At 46.8% G+C, this 22815-nt stretch overlaps 1 protein-coding gene and 1 long non-coding RNA gene across 4 annotated transcripts; one reads left to right on the plus strand and one right to left on the minus strand.

Annotated features, from left to right (window-relative positions):
• Positions 1-324: 324 nt before the first annotated feature.
• On the minus strand, positions 325-22738 carry LOC122207973. 2 transcript variants are annotated; one of them, XR_006197074.1, is made up of 4 exons: positions 22182-22738; positions 19372-19422; positions 18520-18600; positions 325-598 (listed from the first exon to the last, which is right to left on the minus strand). It is a non-coding gene; the product is annotated as an uncharacterized LOC122207973 (long non-coding RNA). The 2 variants fall into 2 exon arrangements; XR_006197073.1 differs by lacking the exon at positions 325-598 and adding an exon at positions 16690-18104.
• Positions 14713-18344, plus strand: LOC122207972 (insulin growth factor-like family member 3). 2 transcript variants are annotated; one of them, XM_042918431.1, is made up of 5 exons: positions 14713-14908; positions 16045-16083; positions 17672-17725; positions 17814-18081; positions 18250-18344. In XM_042918431.1, exons 2-5 carry the CDS (start codon positions 16059-16061, stop codon positions 18251-18253), a joined length of 351 nt encoding a protein of 116 aa, XP_042774365.1. In that variant the 5' UTR covers positions 14713-14908; positions 16045-16058; the 3' UTR covers positions 18254-18344. The 2 variants fall into 2 exon arrangements, with proteins under 2 accessions (XP_042774365.1, XP_042774366.1); XM_042918432.1 differs by lacking the exon at positions 14713-14908 and having other exon boundaries at positions 15987-16083.
• Positions 22739-22815: the final 77 nt, after the last annotated feature.

Below are 22815 nucleotides of genomic sequence, written 5' to 3' on the forward strand. Positions count from 1 at the left end.
TTGGCCAAGCAGCCTGCAGGGAACCTTAAACTGGCACCCTCCCCCATTCCCCCGTGCAAGTGCATACCCCACATAAAAGCCCGCTGAGTCAGAAGCAAATCTAAGTTCCTGATTTCCCCAACAGCCCTTAAGGTCAACAGTCTCCCTTACCCCCCAGGGCCTTCCCCTGGGTGCCCCTCAGATAAGATCCCTGTGGACCTTACCGAAACACTGCCCTTTATGGTTTAAACTGACCAATCTGGCCTTAGCCCAGGGACCCCAAAACATTCCACTCATAGACCTAAATAAAGGCATGTGCCCAGAGTCCTGCCTCTCTCTCTCTCTCTCTCTCTCTCTCTCTCTCTCTCTCTCTCTCTGCCTGCACCCTGCCTTGACCACCTCATGTGGCCCCTTGCGTCTTGCCATGTACTTCTTCTAGAACCTGTAACAAATTATTTATTTCAATTTCTCTTGTGATCTTTAATTGAACCTTGGCTTACCAGCTAGTTGGCCCTCCATGCTCCGCTTAACAACTGTTAATTTAACAAAGTCGTAACACCCACAAACAAGAGTGCCTTTGTGGAAATCTGGGGTCCAACACAGAAGTTCCAGCACACCACTGGAGGGGAAAGAAAAAAAGAATGAATGAATGAATGAATGAATGAAAGGGAGGGAGGGAGGGAGGACACAAACTTGGGCATTCAGCACTGCCCAGGGAAAACAAATGGGAGGCTGTCAGCACCTGGCCTGCCTTTGCAGTATGGAGAGAAAGCACCCAATTTTAAGAATTCCACCCAGGGGCGCCTGGGTGGCTCAGTCAGTTAAGCGTCCGGCTTTGGCTCAGGTCATGATCTCACGGCTCGCAAGTCTGAGCCCCGCTCAGGCTCTTTGCTGACAGCTCGGAGCCTGGAGCCTGCTTTGGATTCTGTGTCTCCCTTTCTCTCTCTCTCTCTGCCCCTCCCCCCACTTGCTCGCTCGCTCTCTCTGTCAAAAATAAATAAACATTGAAAAAAATTAAAAAAAAAAAAAAAAAGAATTTCACCCAAAGCAGGAACAAGTAGTATGGAGCAGGAGTAGCCATAGAAAAGGTCTAGGGGCACCTGGGTGGCTCAGTTGGTTAAGCGTCTGACTTCGGCTCAGGTCATGATCTCACGGCTCGTGGGTTCAAGCCCCGCGTCGGGCTCTGTGCCCACAGCTCAGAGCCTGGAGCCTGCTTCGGATTCTGTGTCTCCCTCTCTCTCTGCCCCTCCCCCACTTGCGCTCTGTCTCTCTCTCAAAAATAAATGAACTTAAAATAACATTTTAAAAACATAAAAAAGAAAAGGTCTAAGAAAGCCTCAGAATCCCTAACAGGATCGATGGAAGGTATTTCCCAAAGCCAGTCAGTAAGACTGGAAGAGGTGACTGCTTCTTCCAATGCAAAGACAGCAATGCCAGGATTCAAGAGACATGGAAAGTCAAGGAAACAGGACACCGCAAGTGGAACACAATGACTTTCTAGTAACTAGTAACTGACCACAAAGAAATGGAAACTGCTATTTACCTCACAAAGAATTCGAAATGGTTGGGCTTTTTTTGTTTTAATTTTTTTAACATTTATTCATCTTTCAGAGACAGAGACAGAGCATGAGCGGGGAAGGGGCAGAGACAGGGAGGCACAGAATCCAAAGCAGGCTCCAGGCTCTGAGCTGTCAGCACAGAGCCCGACACGGGGCTTGAACTCACAGACTGTGAGATCATGACCTGAGCCGAAGTCAGACACCCAACTGACTGAGCCAACCAGGTGCCCCGAAATGGTTGTTTTAAAGAAGCTCCATGAGCTACAAGAAAACACAGAAAGACAATTCAATGAACTCAGGGAAACAATACACTATCAAAGTGAAAAGTTTGACAGAGAAATAGGGATCATAAAAGCCAAACAGAAATTCCAGAGCTGAAGAAGTGAATGAATGAAGTGAAAAAAATGGAATAGAGAGCATCAGTGGCAGACATGATCAAGCAAAGACTCTGTAAAGTGGTAGACAAGTCAGTCAAAATTATCTAATCAGAGGAGAAAGAAGAAAAAAGAAAGAAAAAGAGTTAAAAAGTTTTTTTTAGGTTTATTTATTTGAGAGAGAGAAAGCACACGTGGGTGTTGGGCAGAGAGAGGGGAGAGAGAGAATCCCAAGCAGGCTCCACACTGTTAGCACAGAGCCCGATGGGGGCTCAAACCCATGAACTGTGAGATCATGACCTGAGCTGAAACCAAGAGTCAGACACTTAACTGAGTGAGCCACCCAGACGCCCCCCAAAAAGAGTTTTAAAAACTAAATTGTGAGGGGCACCTGGCTGGCTTAGTTTGAGGAGCATGCAACTCTTCATCTTGGGGTCATGAGTTCAAGCCCCACATTGGGGGTAGAGATTGATTTAAAATAAAATTAAAAATTAGAAAAAAAAAAAACCTTAAAAGCCTAACCTGTGAACAACGGGATGCCATCAAAACAAAACAAAAAAATGCATCATTGGAGTAACAGAGAGGGAGAAAAGACCAAAAAGCTTATTTAACAAAATAATGGCTGAGAATTTCCCAAATCTGGGGAGAGATTCACGCATCCAAGTTCATGAAGCTCCTAACCAACCCCCCAAAATTTCAACCCAAAGAAATGTTCTCCAAGATACATTATAATAAAACTGCCTAAAATCAAAGATCAAGAGAATTTTAAAAGCAGCAAGGGGAAAAAAACTCCTCACAAATAAGGGAAATTGCCTAAGTCTATGGTGGATTTTTCAGCTTAAACTTTGCAAGCCACAAGAGAATGAGATGACATATTCTACGTTCTGGGGGGAAAACAATCTGCCAAGCAAGAGTACTTTACCCAGCACAGGTGTCCCTCAGAAAAGAGTGAGATAAAGACTTTTTCCTAGACAAACAAAACTGAGGGAGTTGAGCACCAGTAGATCTGCCTTCAAGAAATGCTGAAAAGAGTATTTCTTTTTTGTTGTTGTTAAGTTTTATTTATTTATTTTTAGAGACAGAGTACAAGTGGGCGAGGGGCAGAGACAGAGGGAGAGAGAGAATCCCAAGCAGGCTCTGTGCTGTCAGCACAGAGTCCGACTCCAGGCTCGAAATCAGCAACCGTGAGATCCTGACCTGAGCTGAAATCAAGAGTCAGATCCTTAACCGACTGAGCCACCCAAGTGCCCCGCTTTCACTCATGTTAACTAAACTCAGTGCAGTAGCTGTTTGACAATTTATGTAAGTCAAATCATTATGCTGTACACCTTAAGCTTCTAGAGTGATGTACGTCAATTATATCTCAGGAAAAGTGGGGGGGGGGAATGTAACTATCTTGAGACAGACAGAAATGGAGACACAATATACCAACACCTATGGGATGGCAGCAAAAGCCGTTCTAAGAGGGAATGTGATAAAAGCCAACATTAAGAAAGTAGGATCTCAAGTAAACAAACTAACTTTACACCATAAGGAACAAGAAAAAGATGAACAAACTAAGCTCGAAGTTGGCAGAAGGAAGAAAATAACAAAGATCAGTACAGAAATGAGTGAAATGGAGACTACAAGGACAATACAAAAAAAAATCAATGAAACTAAGAGTTGGTTTTTTCGGAAAACAGACACAACAGACAAACCTTTAGCTGAACTAATCAAGAAAAAAAAAAAGAGGACTCAAATAAGCAGAAGTATAAATGAATGAAAAGGCATTGCAACTGACACCAGGAGAACACTGTGGTTCTTAAAAGACTACTATGAACAAGTATATGCCAACAATTTGAGTAACCTAAAAGAAATTAATAAATTCCTAGAAACATACAACCTACCAAGACTTAATCGTGAAGAAAGAGAAATGATGAAGAGACCAATAATGACCTGATGGTTTCACTGGTGAATCCTAGCAAACATTGAAAGAAGGATTAACACCCATCCCTCTCAAATTCTTCCAAAAATCTGAAGGAGAGGGAATTATTTCCGAACTCATTTTACAAGGCCAGTGTTACCCTGATACCAAAACCAGACAAGGACACTAACAGAAAATTACAGATCAATATCCCTGATGAAACAGATGCAAAAAATCCTCAACAAAACATCAGCAAGTTGAATTCAACAACACATAAAAAGCGGGCACCCGGGTGGTTCAGTCAATTCAGCCTCTGACTCTTGATCTTGGGTCATGTCACAGTCTCACGGATCGTGAGTTCAAGCCATACATCTGGCTCTGTGCTGACAGCACAGGACCTGTTTGGGATTCTCTCTCTCTCTGCCCCTTCCCACTCACACACTCTCTCTAAATAAATAAATAAACTTAAAAAAAAAAAAACACATAAAAAGACCACACACTATGACCAAATAGGATTTTTTTTTTAGGTTTTATTTAAGTAATCTCTACACCCCACGCAGGACTCGAACCCATGACCCCAAGATCAAGAGTTGCGTGGTCTTTCAGCTGAGCCAGCAAGGCGCCCCAGATGGGATTTATTTTTGCACTGCAAAGGTGGTTCAACATACACGAGTAAAAGATGTGATACACCACATTAACAAAATGAAGGACAAAAAAGGGTAGATATACATACTTACACACACACACACACACACACACACACACACACACACGCAGAGAGAGATTTCTAAGAGAACCTCTGGTAGGAATGGTGGTTCAACAGGGACACAGGTATCAAGACAATGTGGAGGTCCTCTCGCGGAGGACTTAAACGGATGATTCTGAAAAGAGCCGTTTCCGTCTTGCAAGATGCCATGCAGTGTGGTTTCCGGAGCCAAGAGACTGAGACGGAGACTGAGACACCCTTAGAACACATTTGTGAAATGTGGTCTTAATTTTCTGTGGCTCTTTCCTCTTTTTTTTTTTTTTCAACGTTTTTTTTTTTTTAATTTATTTTTGGGACAGAGAGAGACAGAGCATGAACGGGGGAGGGGCAGAGAGAGAGGGAGACACAGAATCGGAAACAGGCTCTAGGCTCCGAGCCATCAGCCCAGAGCCTGACGCGGGGCTCGAACTCACGGACCGCGAGATCGTGACCTGGCTGAAGTCGGACGCTTAACCGACTGCGCCACCCAGGCGCCCCTCTTTCCTCTTATTTTCATGGGAAATGTATTTGTGGTAGAATTCTGTGTAGGGAAGATACAGGCAGTTCCTTTACTCGACACATTTGTTGATCTGTCAACAGTGTGTAATGCCAAGTAAACCAGACCAAGCAGATTCACAGCGTGGTGGAAAGACAAAAGACGCTGACAGGCCATCTGCGAAATTACATACAATGAAGACAGTGGAGGCGGTGACAATGGGGGGGAGGGGCTCTCAAGGTAGGGCAGGAGAGGGAATCTGGAGGACCAAGGGCTTTTTCGTTCTGAGGAACAGGTGAGAGAACATTCTGGGCAGAGGAAGCAGCAAGTGAGGAGGCTCTCAGATGAAAAAGGAAGACTGGACATCAGGAGAACTAAGAGGAGGCCAAAGACACTGCTGAGGCACATGATTAGGCAGGGCCTTCTAGGATGATGAAGGGTTTGCCTGATTTCCAAAAGGCAATGGGACACCAGTAAAGGCGTTCAGGTGGAGTGAAGCGGCCATTCTGGCTGCCGTGCGGGGGTAAGATGTGAGGAGTAGAGTATTGTCAGTGTGAATGGGTTCAAGGAGCCTTTGCAATTATTGAGGCAGTTGTGCATGGCTTGTTTGAATCCAGTGGCAGAGGTAACAAGGAGGAAGTGCTAGCGGACTCAGAAAGAATTAGCACTGAAGAAAAAAGGGGGTGCCTGGGTGGCTCAGTCGGTTGAGCGTCCGACTTCGGCTCAGGTCATGATCTCACGGTTCGTGAGTTCGAGCCCCGCGTCGGGCTCTGTGCTGACAGCTCGGAGCCTGGAGCCTGCTTCCGATTCTGTGTCTCCCTGTCTCTCTGTCCCTTCCCTGCTCTCGAGCTCTCGCTCAAAAAGAAATAAACATTAAAAAAGACAAGGACTCATGTCGCAGCTTAACTTAATAGAGAAATTTGTAGTATTTGCAGGTTATCACAAACTTTGTTTGTTTGCTATAATAGCAGCAAACATTTACCAAACCACTAGGTTCTTGGCTGCAGGAGTCCTCATTATCAGGGTTCATTATCTGAGTCTTGCAATTACCAGATTGCATGGGGAAATAAAAGCTGTTGTCACAAAAATATTAAACTGACCCTTAATGCAGTAGTCCCCACCAGCACATATGTCCCTGTTTACCACCAGTGTGAATCCTCTCTCATCACAGAAACTTCCTTATAGGCCAGCCTCTCTGTGACCCTCTGATGCAAGGTGAAATTGCAGATCTTACAAAAGACGCTTGGTTACAAAAAAGTCTTTGAAAGCGAAGTGGGGGGGAGGGGTGGGGAAAGTGATGGAATCCCACCCAAATCCCTTGACCAACTGGGATCTGACAGAGACAGACCAGTTAACTTTTTTTTTAAGTTTATTTATTTATTTTGAGAGAGAGAGAGACAGTATGAGTGGGAAGGGGCAAAGAGAGAGAGAAAGGAGAGAGAGAGAATTCCAAGCAGGCTCCTTGCTGTCAGCATGGAGCCCAATGTGGGGCTCGAACTCATGAATCTTGAGATCATGACCGGAGCCAAAGTCAGAGACTCAACTGAATGAGCTGCCCAGGCACCCTGACTAGTTAACTTTTGAATAAACTATCATCCACAAGGATAATGGCATGACGAGCCTTCAAAAAGGTATGATACAGAGATCAAAGGAGTAAGAGAGGTCTCTGGGGACCTCGTCAGCGCCCTAGAATAATTTTCCAAAAATTAACTTTACGACTTAGGTTATAAAAGCTAGACGTGAAATAGTTTTGTAGGAAAAATTCTAATCTATCACCCTCCTCCCCCACCAAAAAAACCATCATTTGATTCACTGTTTATTTGAAGAATGAATCTCATACTGCTGTTATAGTCTGAATTTTGTTCAGTTAAAGATAGGCCTATTTTTAAAATAAAGGTTTTTTCCCCCGATTTTTTTATGGTGGTAAAATACAAATAACATAAAATTTGCCACCTTATCTGTTTAAAAGTGTACAGTTCAGTGACATTAAGTACATGCATGCTGCTGTGTGACCATCACCAAACAAAAAAAGAGAGGGGGGATAAAATTATATGATCATCTCAACAGATAACAGAAAAAGCATTTGACAAAATTCAACACTCTTCCATGGTTTAAAAAAAAAAAAAAAAACAACTCTCTGGGCACCTGGGTGGCTCGGCTCATTAAATGTGTTTTTTTTTTTCAACGTTTTATTCATTTTTTGAGAGAGAGAGACAGACAGATTGCAAGTGGGGGAGGGCCAGAGAGAGAGGGAGACACAGAATCCAAAGCAGGCTCCAGGCTCGGAGCTGTCAGCACAGAGCCCGATGTGGGGCTTGAACTCATGAACCACGAGATCATGACCTGAGCCGAAGTCTGACACTTAACCGACTGAGCCACCCAACGCACCCCAAGTGTCCAACTCTTGATTTTGGCGCAGGTCATGATCTCACAGTTCATGGGTTCGAGCCCTGCATAGGGCTCTGCACTGACAGTGCAGAGCCTGCTTGGGATTCTCTCCCTCCCTCTTTCTTTGCCCCTTCCCCATCCCCTTTCTCTGAAAATGAATAAATAAACTTAAAACTCTCAACACATTAGGAATAGAGGGAATATACCTCAACATAATGAAGGCTGTAAATTACAATCCCAGGGATAACATCCCATTCAACAGTGAAAGGTTGAAAGCTTCTAAGATTGGGATCATGAGAAGGATGCTCACTCTTACCAGTTCATTTCAACATAGTACCAGAAGTCCTAGCCAGAGCAATTAGGCAAGAAAAAGAAATAACGGGCATCCAAACCAGAAAGGAACAAATAAAATGGTCTCTGTGGATGCCATGACCTCATATATAGAAAACCCTTTTCTTCATTTCTACCAATACAACTAATCACTACATGTCTATTTTGTGTACTTAAAGCTATCTGCAGTAGACCCTTCAACAACACAGATTTGAACTGCACGGGCCTACCTACGTGTGGATTTTTTTTATAGTACTATAAAATTTATACAGTACTATAAATTTTTTTACAGACATTATAAATGTCTTTTCTGTTCTTCATGATTTTCTTTTTTTCTACTTTAAAAAATTGTTTTAATGTTTATTTATTTTTGAGAGAGAGAGAGCACAAGCAGAGGAGGGGTAGAGAGAGAGGGAGACACAGAATCTGAAGCAGGCTCCAGGCTCTGAGCTGTCAGCCCAGAGCCCAATGTGGGGTTCGAACTCACAAACCACGAGATCATGACCTGAGCTGGGGTCGGACGCTTACCCATTGAGCCACCCAGGCGCCTTCTTCTTCATGATTTTTTTAAATGACATTTTCCTGTCTCTAGCTTATTTTATTGTAAGAATACAGTGTATAATACAATGAACATACAACATATGTGTTACCTGTTTATGTTATGAGTAAGGTTTCTCAGTCAACCACAGGCTATTAGTAGTCAAGGTTTGGGGACATAAAAGTTATACATGATTTTTGACTGCACAGGGGGTTGGCATCTCACCCCTGCATTGTTCAAGGGGCAAGTGTAGTTACATTCTGGAACTGAGTCTTTTTTTCTTTTCTAAGTTTATTTACTTATTTTGAGAGAGGGAGAGCGCACAAGCAGGGGAGGGGCAGAGAGAGACGGGGAGAGAATCCCAAGCAGGCTTACCAACTGCGAGATCGCGACCTCAGCTGAAACCAAGAGTCAGACGCTTAACTGACCGAGCCACGAGCCAGCCCGGGAACTGAGTACTAAAAAGCCAGTCTTCAGAATTTTTAAAGGAGGAAGCCATAAAGGAAGTAGAGCCACAGGGGAAAAGATTGCATTCTGCACTAGAAATCGGTTAAAAATCTCTTTCAATAGGGGCCCCTGGGTGACTCAGTCAGTTAAGTGTCCCACTTCCACTCAGATCATGATCTCACAGTTCACGAGTTCAAGCCCCGTGTTGGGCTCTGTCCTGACAGCTCAGAGCCTGGACCCTGCTTGGGATTCTGTGTCTCCCCTCTCTCTGCCCTTCCCCCACTCACACTCGGTCTCTCTCTCTCTCTCTCACAAGTAAACATTAAAAAATATATATTTTTTAAATCCCTTTTGGTAAGGTGGTTCTCTTTTGGTCAATTTATTCTATCCTTGCAGTGTTATTTCAACAAAGTGGTCCTGGGCATAATCCAAGCATTCATAAACGGTTGCTACGTCCTGTTTCAGCAAGAAACTTGTAATTGTGCATAGCTTTCTTACATTAATATCTTACTGCTTTGGCAGTAATGGCAAAAATAGAATTTCTGTATTCTTAAGTACCATAAATGTTTGGTTTTGTTTTTTTAAGGAAACATTTTCCATCTGATGAAATACAAAGCCCAAGTTTCTGCTAGTATTCATACTTGAACCAATATATTGAGGCTTGCTTCACTTAAATAAATATACGAATGAGGCCGCCAGTCGGTTGACTACACTGATCTGGAGGCTGAGGACCCAAGTCTGTGGTCCCAGGGACACCTGATGGACAGAAGTGCAGTGTGACCCCCTACCCGCCTGCAGGCCCCGGCAGAGGTCTGTCCCTGCCACCTCCTCTGGTCAGCTGCAAGTAACACTGACCCAGGAGGCATTTTGTTGAGCAAATCTGAGAAACCGTGAAAGACCGTATCACGGGTACTTTCCTATTGTTTTCACAGCCCACGAATCGGAATCTATGTTCTATAAAGGTTGACACAGATTCACGTGGATTCTTGATCAGTTACCACCACCAGCATTTGGGAGAAACAGAAACTCTCTTCTCCAGAAATAGGGACCCGCTGGGCTCATGTTTTTTAAATAGAGTGTTTTTTCCTTCATGAAAATGAGGCCCAGATGCTCACAGGGCGTCTCCCACACTGCTGGTAAATCGGGGAAGAGCCAGAAGAGGCTGCAGGGATGTTGCTTCTCCCCAGGGACTCAGCGCCTCCTTCTGGTGAGAGATTTAAAGAACACCAGGCAGGACCAGGGAGAGGCCTGCTGGCCGGTCTGGGAGCAACCCCACCTGGGTTCTGAGTGTCTGGTTCTTCCTTTCCTTTATAAGAAATAGAGAAATCTGGGGCATCCGGGTGGCTCAACTGGTTGAGCACCCGACTTGGGCTCAGGTCATGATTTCGCAGTTTATGAGCTCGAGTCCCACACTGGGCTCTCTGCTGTCAGTGCGGAGCCTCCTTCCGATCCTCTCTCCCTCTCTCTCTCTGCACCTCCCCTGCTCATGTTCTCTCTCTCAATTAAAAATAAATAAGCATTAAAAAAAAAAAAAAGAAATAGAGAAATCCTACAGAAATACACAAGTAAATCACAATGTGAGGAAAGCTTCCAGGAAGGTTTGAGTGCTGAGACCTACCTTTCCCAAATTTTTATAAGCTTACGCGTTACAAAAATGAGTACACAACAGAATAGAAACATGGGGAGAAATATCCTTAGAATAGGAAGGCCTCTCCTGGGAGCTGACTAGCTTTTAAAAGCTAGATCCGGACGACAATCCAAACCAGAGACTATGACTCAGGGGAAGGGAAATAGGTCCCAGAGAAAGGGATTCCTTAAGTCACTGACTTGCCTCTGAATGTGGTTTAGATCCTTCCATTGTTTGATTAGATTTTTCTCTCCGTTTTCCCAAGTGTTTAGAACTTGAGTGGATTGAGAAAGGGGGGAGGCAGGGAGTAAGATTCCAAAACCCCTTAACCCAAGCTTGCGGGGACAGTGCAGAGCCGGCTTGGGATTCTCTTTCTCTCCCTCTCTCTCTGCCCCTCCCCTGCTCACACTGTGTCTGTCTCTCTCAAAATAAATAAATAAACTTTAAAAAAAAAATCTTTTAAGTGTTAAAAGAGAAAATTATAGCTTTGAGTTATACTTCATTAAATATTAATGTGATCTTCCTTGCTTTGCTTTATATTACATTTACCCCATGTATCTGTATTTATAGCTATGTATTCAGCTTTCTTTGTCTTTTTTTAAACAACCAGAGATATTTCACAGAATTTGTTTTATTCACATATTGTGATAACCAATGTGTCTGGTCTTATTTAAGGCATTTAACTTTTTTTCTACATAGTATGATTTTTCTTGTTTTTTTTTTTTTTAATGTACTTACTTTTCTTGAATAGACCATATCTGTGGGTCTGTGTGTGCACGCGTGTGCTCACACAAATGCACACGTCTTTTACCTTTTTTCTCCACTATGATTATTTGGAAACATACTATCTGTTCTTTTATTCCGTGGGTTTGCTATATACAAATGCCTCACAAAGGTAATAAAATACAGTTCTCCCTTTCTTTATCAATAGAAAATGGAACAGTAGCTATACCTCTTTCCTGACCTGCACCCATAATCTCAAACCCCAATATCAAGCTTTAAAATTGGAAAACTTTGGGGGCGACTGGGTGGCTCAGTCGGTGAAGCGTCCGACTTCAGCTCAGGTCACGATCTCACGGTCCGTGAGTTCGAGCCCCGCGTCGGGCCCTGGGCTGATGGCTCAGAGCCTGGAGCCTGCTTCCAATTCTGTGTCTCCCTCTCTCTCTGCCCCTCCCCCGTTCATGCTCTGTCTCTCTCTGTCTCAAAAATAAATAAACATTAAAGAAAAATTTAAAAAAAATTGGAAAACTTTGCAGTTATATTTACTATTTTAATTTATCCCAATATTTCAGTATTCTGTTTTTGAACATCTAATGATCAACACACTGATGTTCTGTAACCCATCAGTATCAGGCACCGTGATAAATTGGGGTCAATTCTCAGCTTCAAGGACTGCCCACCACTAGACAATCTGCCTGTGTTTCTTTTTTTTTTTAAGATTTTATTTTATTAAAAAAATTTTTTTTAATGTTTATTTTTCAGAGAGAGAGAGAGAGAGAGAGAGAGTCAGAGCACGAGCAGGGGAGGAGGAAAGACAGAGAGACACAGAATCCGAAGCAGGCTCCAGGCTCTGAGCTGTCAGCGCAGAGCCTGATGTGGGGCTCAAACCCACAGACCGCAAGATCATGACCTGAGCTGAAGTCCAATGCTCAACCCACTGAGCCACCCAGGAGCCCCTTAAGATTTTATTTTTAAGTAATCTTTACACCCCATGTGGGGCTCGAACCCACAACCCCCAGATCAAGAGTCGCACGCCCCACCAACCGAGCCGACCGACTGAGCCAGCCCCTGACTGTAAGTTTCCTAATTCACACAACTGAAGAGTGGTTTTGCATGGAGTCCAAAAGCAAGATGTGTAAGGACCCGTCCTCCCATCCTAACTTCCGGAAGGCTTACAGCAACTTGTGGAGTCCAAAACAATTCTGTGACACAGCAGGAATGTGTGAGATTAGCATAATAACAAGATGAACCAAATTGTAAGAAATTCAATTAAGCATCCAACCACCCACCTCCAGCATCCGCTCAGGGTGTGGCCTCCCCCCACCCCCCCAAGTCCAACATCAACTTTTTCTCGTTTTAAGCCTTGCAAGTGACATACCTCTGTTTCTTGGTTTGTCTGTAAGGCTCCCTTCTTCCTTCTCATTTTTATGAGCTATTTGTAATTTTTTTTTAGGAGTAATGACATTTATGACCATTTCCCCCCTACCTTTGTTTTTTCTCTATTTTTTTTCACCCAGGCAAAGCAATACAATGTCCCACACCTTCAGTTAGTTTAGCTCATTAAAGTCCGTTTGGGATGCCTGGGTGGCTCAGTTGTTAAGCATCTGACTTCAGCTCAGGTCATGATCTCAGTTGGTGAGTCCGAGTCCCCCGTCGTCGTTTGAGCATGAGCCCTGCATCGGGTGAGCTCCAGGCCTGCATCGGGTAAAAACACGGGCCCCGGGTGAGCCCCCCTACCCTCTCTCCCTCCTTCTCTCTCTCTCTGCCCCTCGTTCACTTGCGCCCTCTCTCTCTCAAACCAATCAATCGATCAATAAATAAAGTCAGTTTGGGAAACCAATTTTTATTCAGCAAGATCTTTCTTTTTTTACGCCGTCTATAAATGTTACTGGACTAGTTATATCTTTGGGGCAGAGACTCATTAGGCTACTTGCTGGTGCTGAGCTGGCCTGTTTTACTTGCCACTTGCTCCCGCATTTAGATAAAAATAAGCTCTGATGAATTTTTCCCCGTGGCATGACATTTCTCTCTCAAGAGTCTTTGCAGAACACTTGTCCTGGTCATAATCCAGCATCAGCTACCTTCTATTTGCGCGCGGTCTCGAATTTCTGGCTCATCACGGGCTTTTTTCGGTCTCGGATTTTGAAACATCTGTTCTGGTTTATTTATGCTCATGGACCAATGCACCATTCCAAACCAGCAGAGAGCTTCTCTGAGCACAGGGAGGGATTGTGCTTCCCAAGCTTCCCGACCACGTGAGGCAGATGAGGGGGATGAAGATCGCAGACGGCATCTCCCCCTCCGGTTTCTGCCCCTCCCGAACCCTAGATTCACACCTGAGCTCCCTCCATCCTGAATGATGCTCCTGGCCAATCTCGTTCTAGGGCCAGATCTGAAAGCTCCGGGTTATTTTAGGTTTTGTTTTTCTCCGTCCTTTCTTTTTCCCTTTCCTTGTTGGAACTTAATATTCTCTTAATGAAATTCATCTCACATTTGTTGTTGTTCTTCCCCTGTAAATTTCCAGCTTCCAGACACGGGATGGATAGTAGTAATTCCAGTCATGTCCTAGGAAATGCTGAATGAGGACCCGTAGCAGGGCAATAAGATGAGTTCAAGGCCAGCCATGATAAATGAGAGTAACTTATTATTTTTTTATTGAAATGTTTATGTATTTATTTTTGAGAGAGAGAGAGAGAGGACAGAGGATCGGAAGAATTCTCTGCGCTGACGGCAGTGAGCTGATGTGGGCGGGGCTTGAACTCAGGAAATATGAGATCATAACCTGGGCTGAAGTCTGACGCCCAATCAACTAAGCCAGCCAGGTACCCTATAGCTCTTGTTTTTAGGAATGGGCCTAACATTTACTATCAGGACGCAGACACCTGTCAGTTTCTCTGACCGGAGCTGCTCCTCCCTGGTCCTGCTCAAAGCAGCCCCTGCGCCTCACCCAATGCCCACCAGGGGCACTCTGGTCCCATTCGTCCAGTCCAGACCCACTACCTGTGACTTGGGCTCACCCCTTGCCAGAGCCTCTCACCGTAAGGGATGTGTCCCTCTCCCACATCATCTGTGAAGTCGACATAGGCACCTGGAACCTCGAGACTGGGATGGGAATTTTACTCAGTTGGATCCAAGGGATTCAGGGTGCCCATGCTGAAAACGTGCGGGTGAACACACACACACACACACACACACACACACACACACACTCGCCCCTGTCTCACAGATTCTGGATTCTAGAATATGGGAGCCAGATCTCCCTTTATATACCTTCTCAGCACACCCATGATAGTATTAACCTCTAGCCCATACCTGGCAGAGAAATGAATCTGAGGAGGAGGAGGAGGAGGTGAAGACCACCCACTCCCTTTTAAGAGGGAGGTATGGGCAGATCAGCTAGAGATTGTGGCCTCCATGACACTGGTCATGGGGAAGCAAGAGGGATTTGGTGGCCTTGTCCTCCTCCAATACCTACACAGCATCCCACCAAGGCTGCCCCCCCACCCGGGGCAAATCTAGACTGAGGAGGGGGTCTCCACTTAAAAGAGACACAGGTCCTGACCTCCCAAGAATCCTTCTCCATTTCTGCCCTAAACAGACGTCAAGCAGGGATGCTCATCTGTGACAAACCCCTCCCCTGGAGGAGGGGACAGAGAGTGACCTTCACCTTAACCATGAAGTAATTCTGGGAGCCTAAGGCTGGGGCAGCATCGCTTGGAGCAGACTGTGGATGAAGTTTACACAGTGCTGCATGGAGTCAGAACTCGTCCCCCCATCTCATGTGTGGCTGGCACAACACTAGGTGAGTGCCCATCGGGGACACTGGAGGAGACAGAGCTGGTGTGGCCCAAGCAGCAGGGCAGGTGGGTCCAAGCCTGGGCCCTCTGGGAGCCACACCCCACCCCGAGTTTCCTGGTCCCTTCTGGACTCACCTAGGGCTCCATGTGGGCAGACGAGGGTGAGGGTCTAAGACAACAAACGAGAGCCAGTGGAAGAGGAGAGGGATGGGGGGGGGGGGTCGATGGGGCAGCCGCAGGTCCACCTGGGAGCCCAGCCTGAGGCAGGTGAAGGCTGTGGGGGTCTCTGTCCTCACTGAGGCTCAGGGAAAGGTTAAGAGCAGATCCAGGATGAAATCAAGTCCCCTGTGTTCAGGTGCCTTGGGATATAGGTCTCTGGCTGGAGAGGGGATGCATCTCTTGGGAGAGATGGGTTTAGTGTTCTCAGGAATGTGGGTATTTCCTGGGTAGGAGGAACGGGAAGAGGGTTCTTTAGATCAGGCGGCTCAGATGCAGTCAGGCTATAAAGGGGGCTGAGCTCACACGTGTTGCATTATGTATATGACCAACAGTAGTATTTAGGGAATTAGGGGGCTCCCAGCTGGCTCAGTTGGAAGGGTGGAGGAGTGTGAGACTCGTGATCTCAGGGTCGTGGGTTCGAGACCCATGTTGGGTATAGAGATTACTACATAAGAAATAAATAAACTTAAAAAAAATTTCAGAGGGTTAGGTTTGGAGTGGGAACCAAGAGAGGTATGGCACCGGGCACGAGTTTGGAAACTGAAGCAGGGATGTGGATGGGGCTGGGCCTGGGGGCGTGGAACGGGTGTCACTATGATGGAGGGAGTCTTCACTCCCCTCGTAGCCCAGGATGGAAATCGTTGAGAAGCTCAACCTAGGGTAGGGCCATGCTGCAGTCCGCCGAAGTCTGGAGCAGCCCAGGAAGCGAGCAATGAGTCAGTCTTGAGTAGCTCACACCTAAGGGCAGACCAGCCAATCAATCCCCTCCTAAGGAAACTATGTGCTTGCCGGTGATTCTCAAACAGTCTGCTGGGGAGCTTAGGAGTGGCCTGATCTGAACTGCCCAATCAGGTGAGTAAAGGCTGGGCCGGCTGGCTGCAAAACATTCCAGTCCCGATCATTCTCTTTCATTGGCCTACAGCCTCTTCAGAAGCGATGATACCACGAAGGTGTATCTTAGGTAAGGAGGACCCCAAATCTCACCCCATCCCCCACGCAGTTCCCACACCCCAACGTCATCCCAGTCTCCTCCCCACCCCTGGCCAACTTGGAAGCATCTGTGACAAACAGCTCCATTCTTTTTTTTTTTTTTTAAATGTTTATTTATTTTTGAGAGAGAGAGAGACAGAGCATGAACGGGGGAGGGTCAGAGAGAGAGGGAGACACAGAATCAGAAGCAGGCTCCAGGCTCTGAGCAGTCAGCACAGAGCCCGATGCGGGGCTCGAACTCACGGACCGTGAGATCGTGACCTGAGCCGAAGTCGGACGCTTAACCGACCGAGCCACCAAGGCGCCCCAAACAGCTCCATTCTTTAACAAACCATAAACCTTCTGTCTGTCTGGGAGCCCAGTCTCCCCTTAACACTCGTCCCCCAGAAAGCCTCAGCAGCTCACAACCTGTTTGAGCTAGATGCCTTGCAGGGATAGCCCCAAACCAAATTCTGCACCTTTATTATTATTTTTAATGTTTATTTATTTATCTTGAGGGGGGAGGGGCAGAGAGAGAGAGAGAAAGAGGGAGAGAGAGGATCCGCGCTGTCAGCACAGAGCCGAGGTGGGGCTCGAACCCACGAACCATGAGATCATGACCTGAGTTGAAATCAAGGGTTGATCGCTTAACTAAGCCACCCAGGTGCCACCCCCCAAAATCCGTACCTTTAAACCATCCTAACCTGGCCTTCTTCCCTACTCATCTGCCTTCCCTGAGGATCCCACGGCCATTTTCCCCACCCCACTTTCCTCCTTGAGATATAATGATTTATAAGAAATCCGTATTTGCTCATTCAGATAACCGAAACGTATTTCTCATGTACATTTGGTCTTCACAAATTCCTGAAAATGACTCAGAGCCATAAAGGTGAAAGGAAGGCGACTTTTGAACCCCACTGAAGCATGGGAGCTGGTAGCCAGGAGGACCAAGCAGGCAGACGAAGCAGGGGAACATTCATTCCCACCTTCCCCACCTCCTGGGAGGGGAGAAGGGCCAGAGACCGAATCGGCCAATGGCCAATGATTAATCGGTCATGATTATGCAACGAAGCCCCATAAAAAGCCAAAAGGACTGGGTTTGGAGGGCTTCCAGGTCGGTAAGCAGGTGGAGACTGGGGAGCATGGGATGCCTGGAGAGGCTCAGGAACCTTCCCCAGACCTTGCCAAGTGCATCTCTTCATCTGGCTGCTGATTCATATCCTTTATCAGAGCCTTTAATAAACCGGTAACATAAGCGGGGGTTCCCCCAAGTTCTGTGAGCTGCTCCAGCAAGCCGGACGAACCTCAGGAGGTCACTGGAACCTCCAATCTGCAGCCGGTGAGTCAGAGGCACAGGTGACAGCCCAGGTGGGATTGTGACTAGTGTCTGCGGTGAGGGGTGGGGGACAGTCTTGCGGGACCGAGCCCTTAGCCTGTTAGCTGATGCTATCTCTGGGGAGACAGTGTCAGGACTGAGTTGAATTCTCAGACACCCGCTGGTATCTGAGAATGGCCTGGTGTTGTGTGGGCGTGAGTTGGGAATTCCGACTGGAAAAGAGCCCACTTTATTTTTCCCGTAGGAGTTCCTGTCTGCGTAACAATTTTCTTCCTCCAGGGTTCAAAGGCAGTGGCAGGTAAGACCAAGGAGAGAGAATGGGGAGGGAGGAAGCTGCCCTGGGCATCTGTCCCTCCTTGGACGCCCACCATCGGTGTCTCCACCAGACGCCCCCATGGGCTCAGGTCTGTGGCTGTGCCAGCCCGCCCCTCGGTGTGCGGACCAGGTCTACGACCCCTTGCAGCACTGCTGTAGCGATGACACCATCCTGCCCCTGAACCGGACTCGCCAGTGTGGCCCCAACTGCACCTTCTGGCCCTGCCTGGAGCTCTGCTGTCCCGAGTCCTTTGGCCCCAAGAGGTTTGTTGTGAAGCTGAAGGTCCTGGGTACCCAGTCCCAGTGCCCTTCGTCGCCCATCTCCAGGATCTGCCCCAGGTAAAGGCGCCAACTGCTCGCGGCTGAGGGAAGGAAGCAGGGATGAGGGACACAGAGGGTTCTAGGGGGATCCCCTTCCTGTTATTTTTATCTCCGGCCATTTCTGGAAACTTCCCACTCTTTTCCTTGTCTCTGCCTCATAATTTCCTAATTTTTCTCTCTCTGCAGCTGAAGGAGCTAGGCGAGCTCCTTACAAAAATGGAATGTTTTGCATTTGCCAGCACAGACCCGCACGTATCACCAGCTTCCCGCCCTCCCCCCCGCCCTCCGCCACAGCCCCCTGCAGGGTTGGCAGGAAAACAGAGAAGCCAACTGACCTGACCTGCAACCTGCCTGCTGGTCCCTGTGCTGCCCATCTTTGAACGCTCAGAGACTCCCCCACGACCTTCAACTCCTTGTGCCTCAGTCCCTCACCTGTAAAATAAGCATGTTACCCACCTCCTTGATGGACGTTTTGAGGAAGACGCGCAGGATTTGAGTATTAGGGTGAGCAGGATGAGATGGAAACTCTTGAAAAATCTGCATGTGTATTTTGAAATGGAGACAAATAAAAAATACAAATTAGCCAAAGGCCTGTGTAATTTAGAAAGCTCCTTCTAGAATATCAGATGGCTTAACGTTGCATACGTGTATATATAACTGAAACTTCTCATTTTCTTATTTTTTAATCTCTTCTGAATCTGAATAAAGGAAACCTCATTTAAAATGGAGTCTGGGGTGGCCGGGGTGCCTCAGTCGGTTAAGCGCCCGACTTTGACTCAGGTCATGATCTCACAGTTTGTGAGTTCGAGCCCTGCATCGGGTTCTCTGCTGACAGCATGGAGTCTGCTTGGGGCTCTCTCTGTCCCTCTTTCTCTCTCTCTGCCCCTCCCCAACTTGCACGAGGACGCGCGCTCTCTCTCTCTCTCTCTCTCAAAATAAATAATTACACATAAAATAAAATATAAAATAAAATAAAATAAAATAAAATAAAATAAAATGTCAGAAGCCCAGATGAGGAGGGGAGGAGAGGGGTAAACTTTCAAGCTATACCTCACAGAGTCCTTCGAAGAACCAACTGGAAGAAGCCCACCTCACTACCTCAGCAAGAGGAAGATTCTGTCCTGGCAACAGCCCAGCCAATGAGATGATCGCACCCCAGCCAATCAGAAGATCGCAGCCCAGCCAATGAGAAGCCACTACACTCAGAACTCCCAGTTTACTCCAATGGGCTTTTCCTTACAACAGTCCCTCCCACCTCCCGGCTTTCGTCTCTAAACAGTGGTTCTCCCCTTTGTTTTCTAGACTTACCTGTGGTTTAGCCATGGCTTGTGTGTGTCGAATTCCAATTCTCTGCTACTCCTGAAAAAAAAAAAAAAATTGGGGGGGGGGGGGGCTGGTAAAATAACTGATAAGTTTTATTTCTAACGTCAACATTACATATCCAAATGAGATGAGGTCACTATCTCAGAACAGACACACCCATGTTCGCTGTGGCATTATTCGCAATAGCCAAGATATCCATATCCAACAACCGAAATGCCCAACAGATAAACGGATAAGGAAAATGTGGTATACATTATAGATACAATGGAATATCGTTCGGCCATAAAGAAGAGGAAATCTTGCCATTTGTGACAATATCGATGAACCAGGAGGGCGTTATGCTAAGTGAAAGAATCCAAACAGAGAAAGGCAAATACTGTACAATATCACTTATATGTAGAACATACAACAACAAAAAGGTGATTTCGCAGAAAAAGAGCATAGACAGAATGGTGGGTGCCACAGGGTGGGAAGGGGGAGAAATGAAGCGCTCTGTTTTAAGAATAAGTTCTGTGGAGGTGCCTGGATGGCTCAGTCTGTTAAGCATCCGACTCTAGGTTTTGGCTCAGGTCATGATCTCACGCTTTTGTGAGTTCAAGCCCCATGTCAGGCTCTCTGCTGGCAGCATGGAGCCTGCTTGGGATTCTCTGTCTCCTCTCTCTCTGACCCTCCCCCACTCGTGCTGTCTCTGTCTCTCTTAAAATAAATACATTAAAAAAAAAAAAAGAATAAGTTCTGTGGACCTCAGGAACAGTATGGTGATGATAGTTAATAATATGTATGGCAACATGTACTTGAGAGTTGCTAGGGACAGATCTTAAGCAGTCTCAAAACACACACACAAATGTTTGCTATATGAGGTGACAAGTGTGTTAATTATCTTTACCTTAGTTATCATTCCAAAACCTAAATGTATATTGTGAAAATCAGTAATGACAAATCTCATTAAAATGGAGTTGGGAGGGGGCGCCTGGGTGGCTCAGTCGGTTAAGCGTCCGACTTCAGCTCAGGTCACGATCTCGCGGTCCACGAGTTCGAGCCCCGCGTCGGGCTCTGTGCTGACAGCTCAGAGCCTGGAGCCTGTTTCAGACTCTGTGCCTCCCTCTCTCTGTGACCCTCCCCCGTTCATGCTGTGTCTCTCTCTGTCTCAAAAATAAATAAACGTTAAAAAAAATAAAAATAAAATAAAAAAAGAAAAGAAAAAATAAAATGGAGTTGGGAGATGTGGGTAGGGGGAGCTCTCATGTCCTAGCACTCATCGTCAATTGCACACCCAACAGGAAGAAATGAACTTGACCTTGTATGGTCTTGACCTTGCATGTGGCTATTACTCTTCCACTCTGGCCCAAGGAAGTTGCTTTCCTCGGCACCCCCAGGCACCAGCTCCACTAATGAGAAGCCACCATACTTAGAACTCCCAGTTTCCTCCAAAGAAATTTTAATTCAGAAAGCTTTCTCGAGTTACCCCTTCTCTCCTTAAAAAAAGTGTGCCTTGGGGCACCTGGGTGGCTCAGTTGGATAAGTGACCGCCTCTTGGTTTCAGCTCAGGTCATGACCTCACAGTCTGTGAGTTCGAGCCCAGCGTCAAGCCCTGCACTGACAGTGTGCAGCCTGCTTGGGGTTCTCTCTCTCCCTCGCCCTCTGCCTCTCTCTCTCTCAAAATACATTAAATAAACTTTTTTTAAAAGTGCGCCTCTCCTTTGCTCCCTGGACTTGCCTGTGGCTTTCCCACAGCTTGTTTGTCTGGGATTGCAATTCTCTTTTATTCCCCCCAATAAACCCATCTTTTGCTGGTAAAGTAACTGACAGCATCTACTTTTGAGGCTAACGACACCAAAAATGTTAACTTTGTGTGAGGTGATGAATGTGTTAAGTATCTTGATCTTGGTAATAATTCCGCACTACATTGTATATCAAATCATTGCGTTGTATACTTTAAACACATAAATACGTTTGTCAATTATCCCTCAATAAAGCTGAAAAAAACCCACTTAAACAGGACCGTTTCAATGAACAAAGCATGACATGAAACATAATTACAAAGCAGCTTTTGTTTTCACACCTCTTTCCTTTTCGATTTTTTTCTGATTCTTCCCCCGCCCCTGGATAAAAAGGTGAAACGCCATGAAATTTTCTGGCCTCTTTTATTTTTTTTTTAATTTTTCTTTAATGTTTACTCATTTTTGAGGCAATGCGAGAGACACAGTGCAAGCAGCAGAGGGGCAGACAGAGCGAGACACAGAATCCGAAGCAGGCTCCAGGCTCTGAGCTGTCAGCACAGAGCCCCACGCGGGGCTCGAACTCACGAACCGTGAGATCATGCCCCGAGCCGAGGTCGGACGGTCAGCTGACTGAGCCACTCAGGCGCCCCGAATGGCCTCTTTTATTTAATAAATATCCTCTTCTGACCAATTGAAAATGTCCAGAAGTATGTAAAAGTGAGAGCAACCATCTTGACTTAAGCTTACATGTCACGCTCCCTCCTAGCTCTGGCCCTCCGCAAAAGTGGAAGCCTGCGTACAAGGGACGTGGGCGCCTTTTCTTTTCCCTAACACGCGCTTTTATGCACCTCCTCCCAGTTTTCTGACTTGGTTTCCGAACCCACCAACGTAGGAGCTCGGAACCCTCTGAGCTTCACTGCTATCGCTCCCCAGGCTCCTACAGCGGTGGGTCCTCCTCCATCGGGACCATCATGGTGACCCAGCACTGACACTCCCTGAGCTTTGCAAATATTTAAAGCTGCTTCCTCCCCTTCTGGGTGCCTTCTGGCTTCTACCCACACACACATCTCTCACCTGAACTTCCTTCGATGGGGGGCAAGCGCCTCAATCCCGCTTGCGTGTTTACATTCCTTCTCAACCTTGCAAGGTCAGCAACCAAAATCCAGCGGCAGCTAGGCTGGCGGGCGTCATGCAGATGTCCAGGCAGCTACAGCAGAGGGGCCGCTGCCAGCCACGGAGGTGTGGGCTTATGCAAAGCGAGGGCTACTGCCTGGGGACCCCAGTGCCTGGATGGGGCAGACGCAGGTATGAGGGCCCGAACCTCACGTGTGTAACTTGGGGTCTGTCTGGGTAAAGGGGTGCAGGCTGGCTCCATCCCCATGGGAGATGCACCTGTGCAACCCCCCCCAGGAGGCAAAATCAGGTGCACTGCGCGCGGCACGACTCTCCCCGGACTCCAAGGGGCGGCGGAGCCCTGACGGGGCCCGGGGGCCGCCAACGGAAACCATTAAGGAGGATCACAGCCCCATGCGAGGGCAGTCGCAGCCACTAACTCAGCAGAGTCCCAGAGTCCAGGAAGCCCCAGGGGCAGCAAAACTGACCGCACTGCGAGCCTAACGGCGCGACCTCGACGGAAACATGGCAGCCCCCTCCGCCGCAGCAGTGCGCATGAGCGAGCTCTGCTGGAGGCGCCTGCGCACTGCGGCGC

Source organism: Panthera leo, chromosome E2 (assembly GCF_018350215.1).
Source record: "Panthera leo isolate Ple1 chromosome E2, P.leo_Ple1_pat1.1, whole genome shotgun sequence".
Lineage (NCBI taxonomy): Eukaryota > Metazoa > Chordata > Mammalia > Carnivora > Felidae > Panthera > Panthera leo.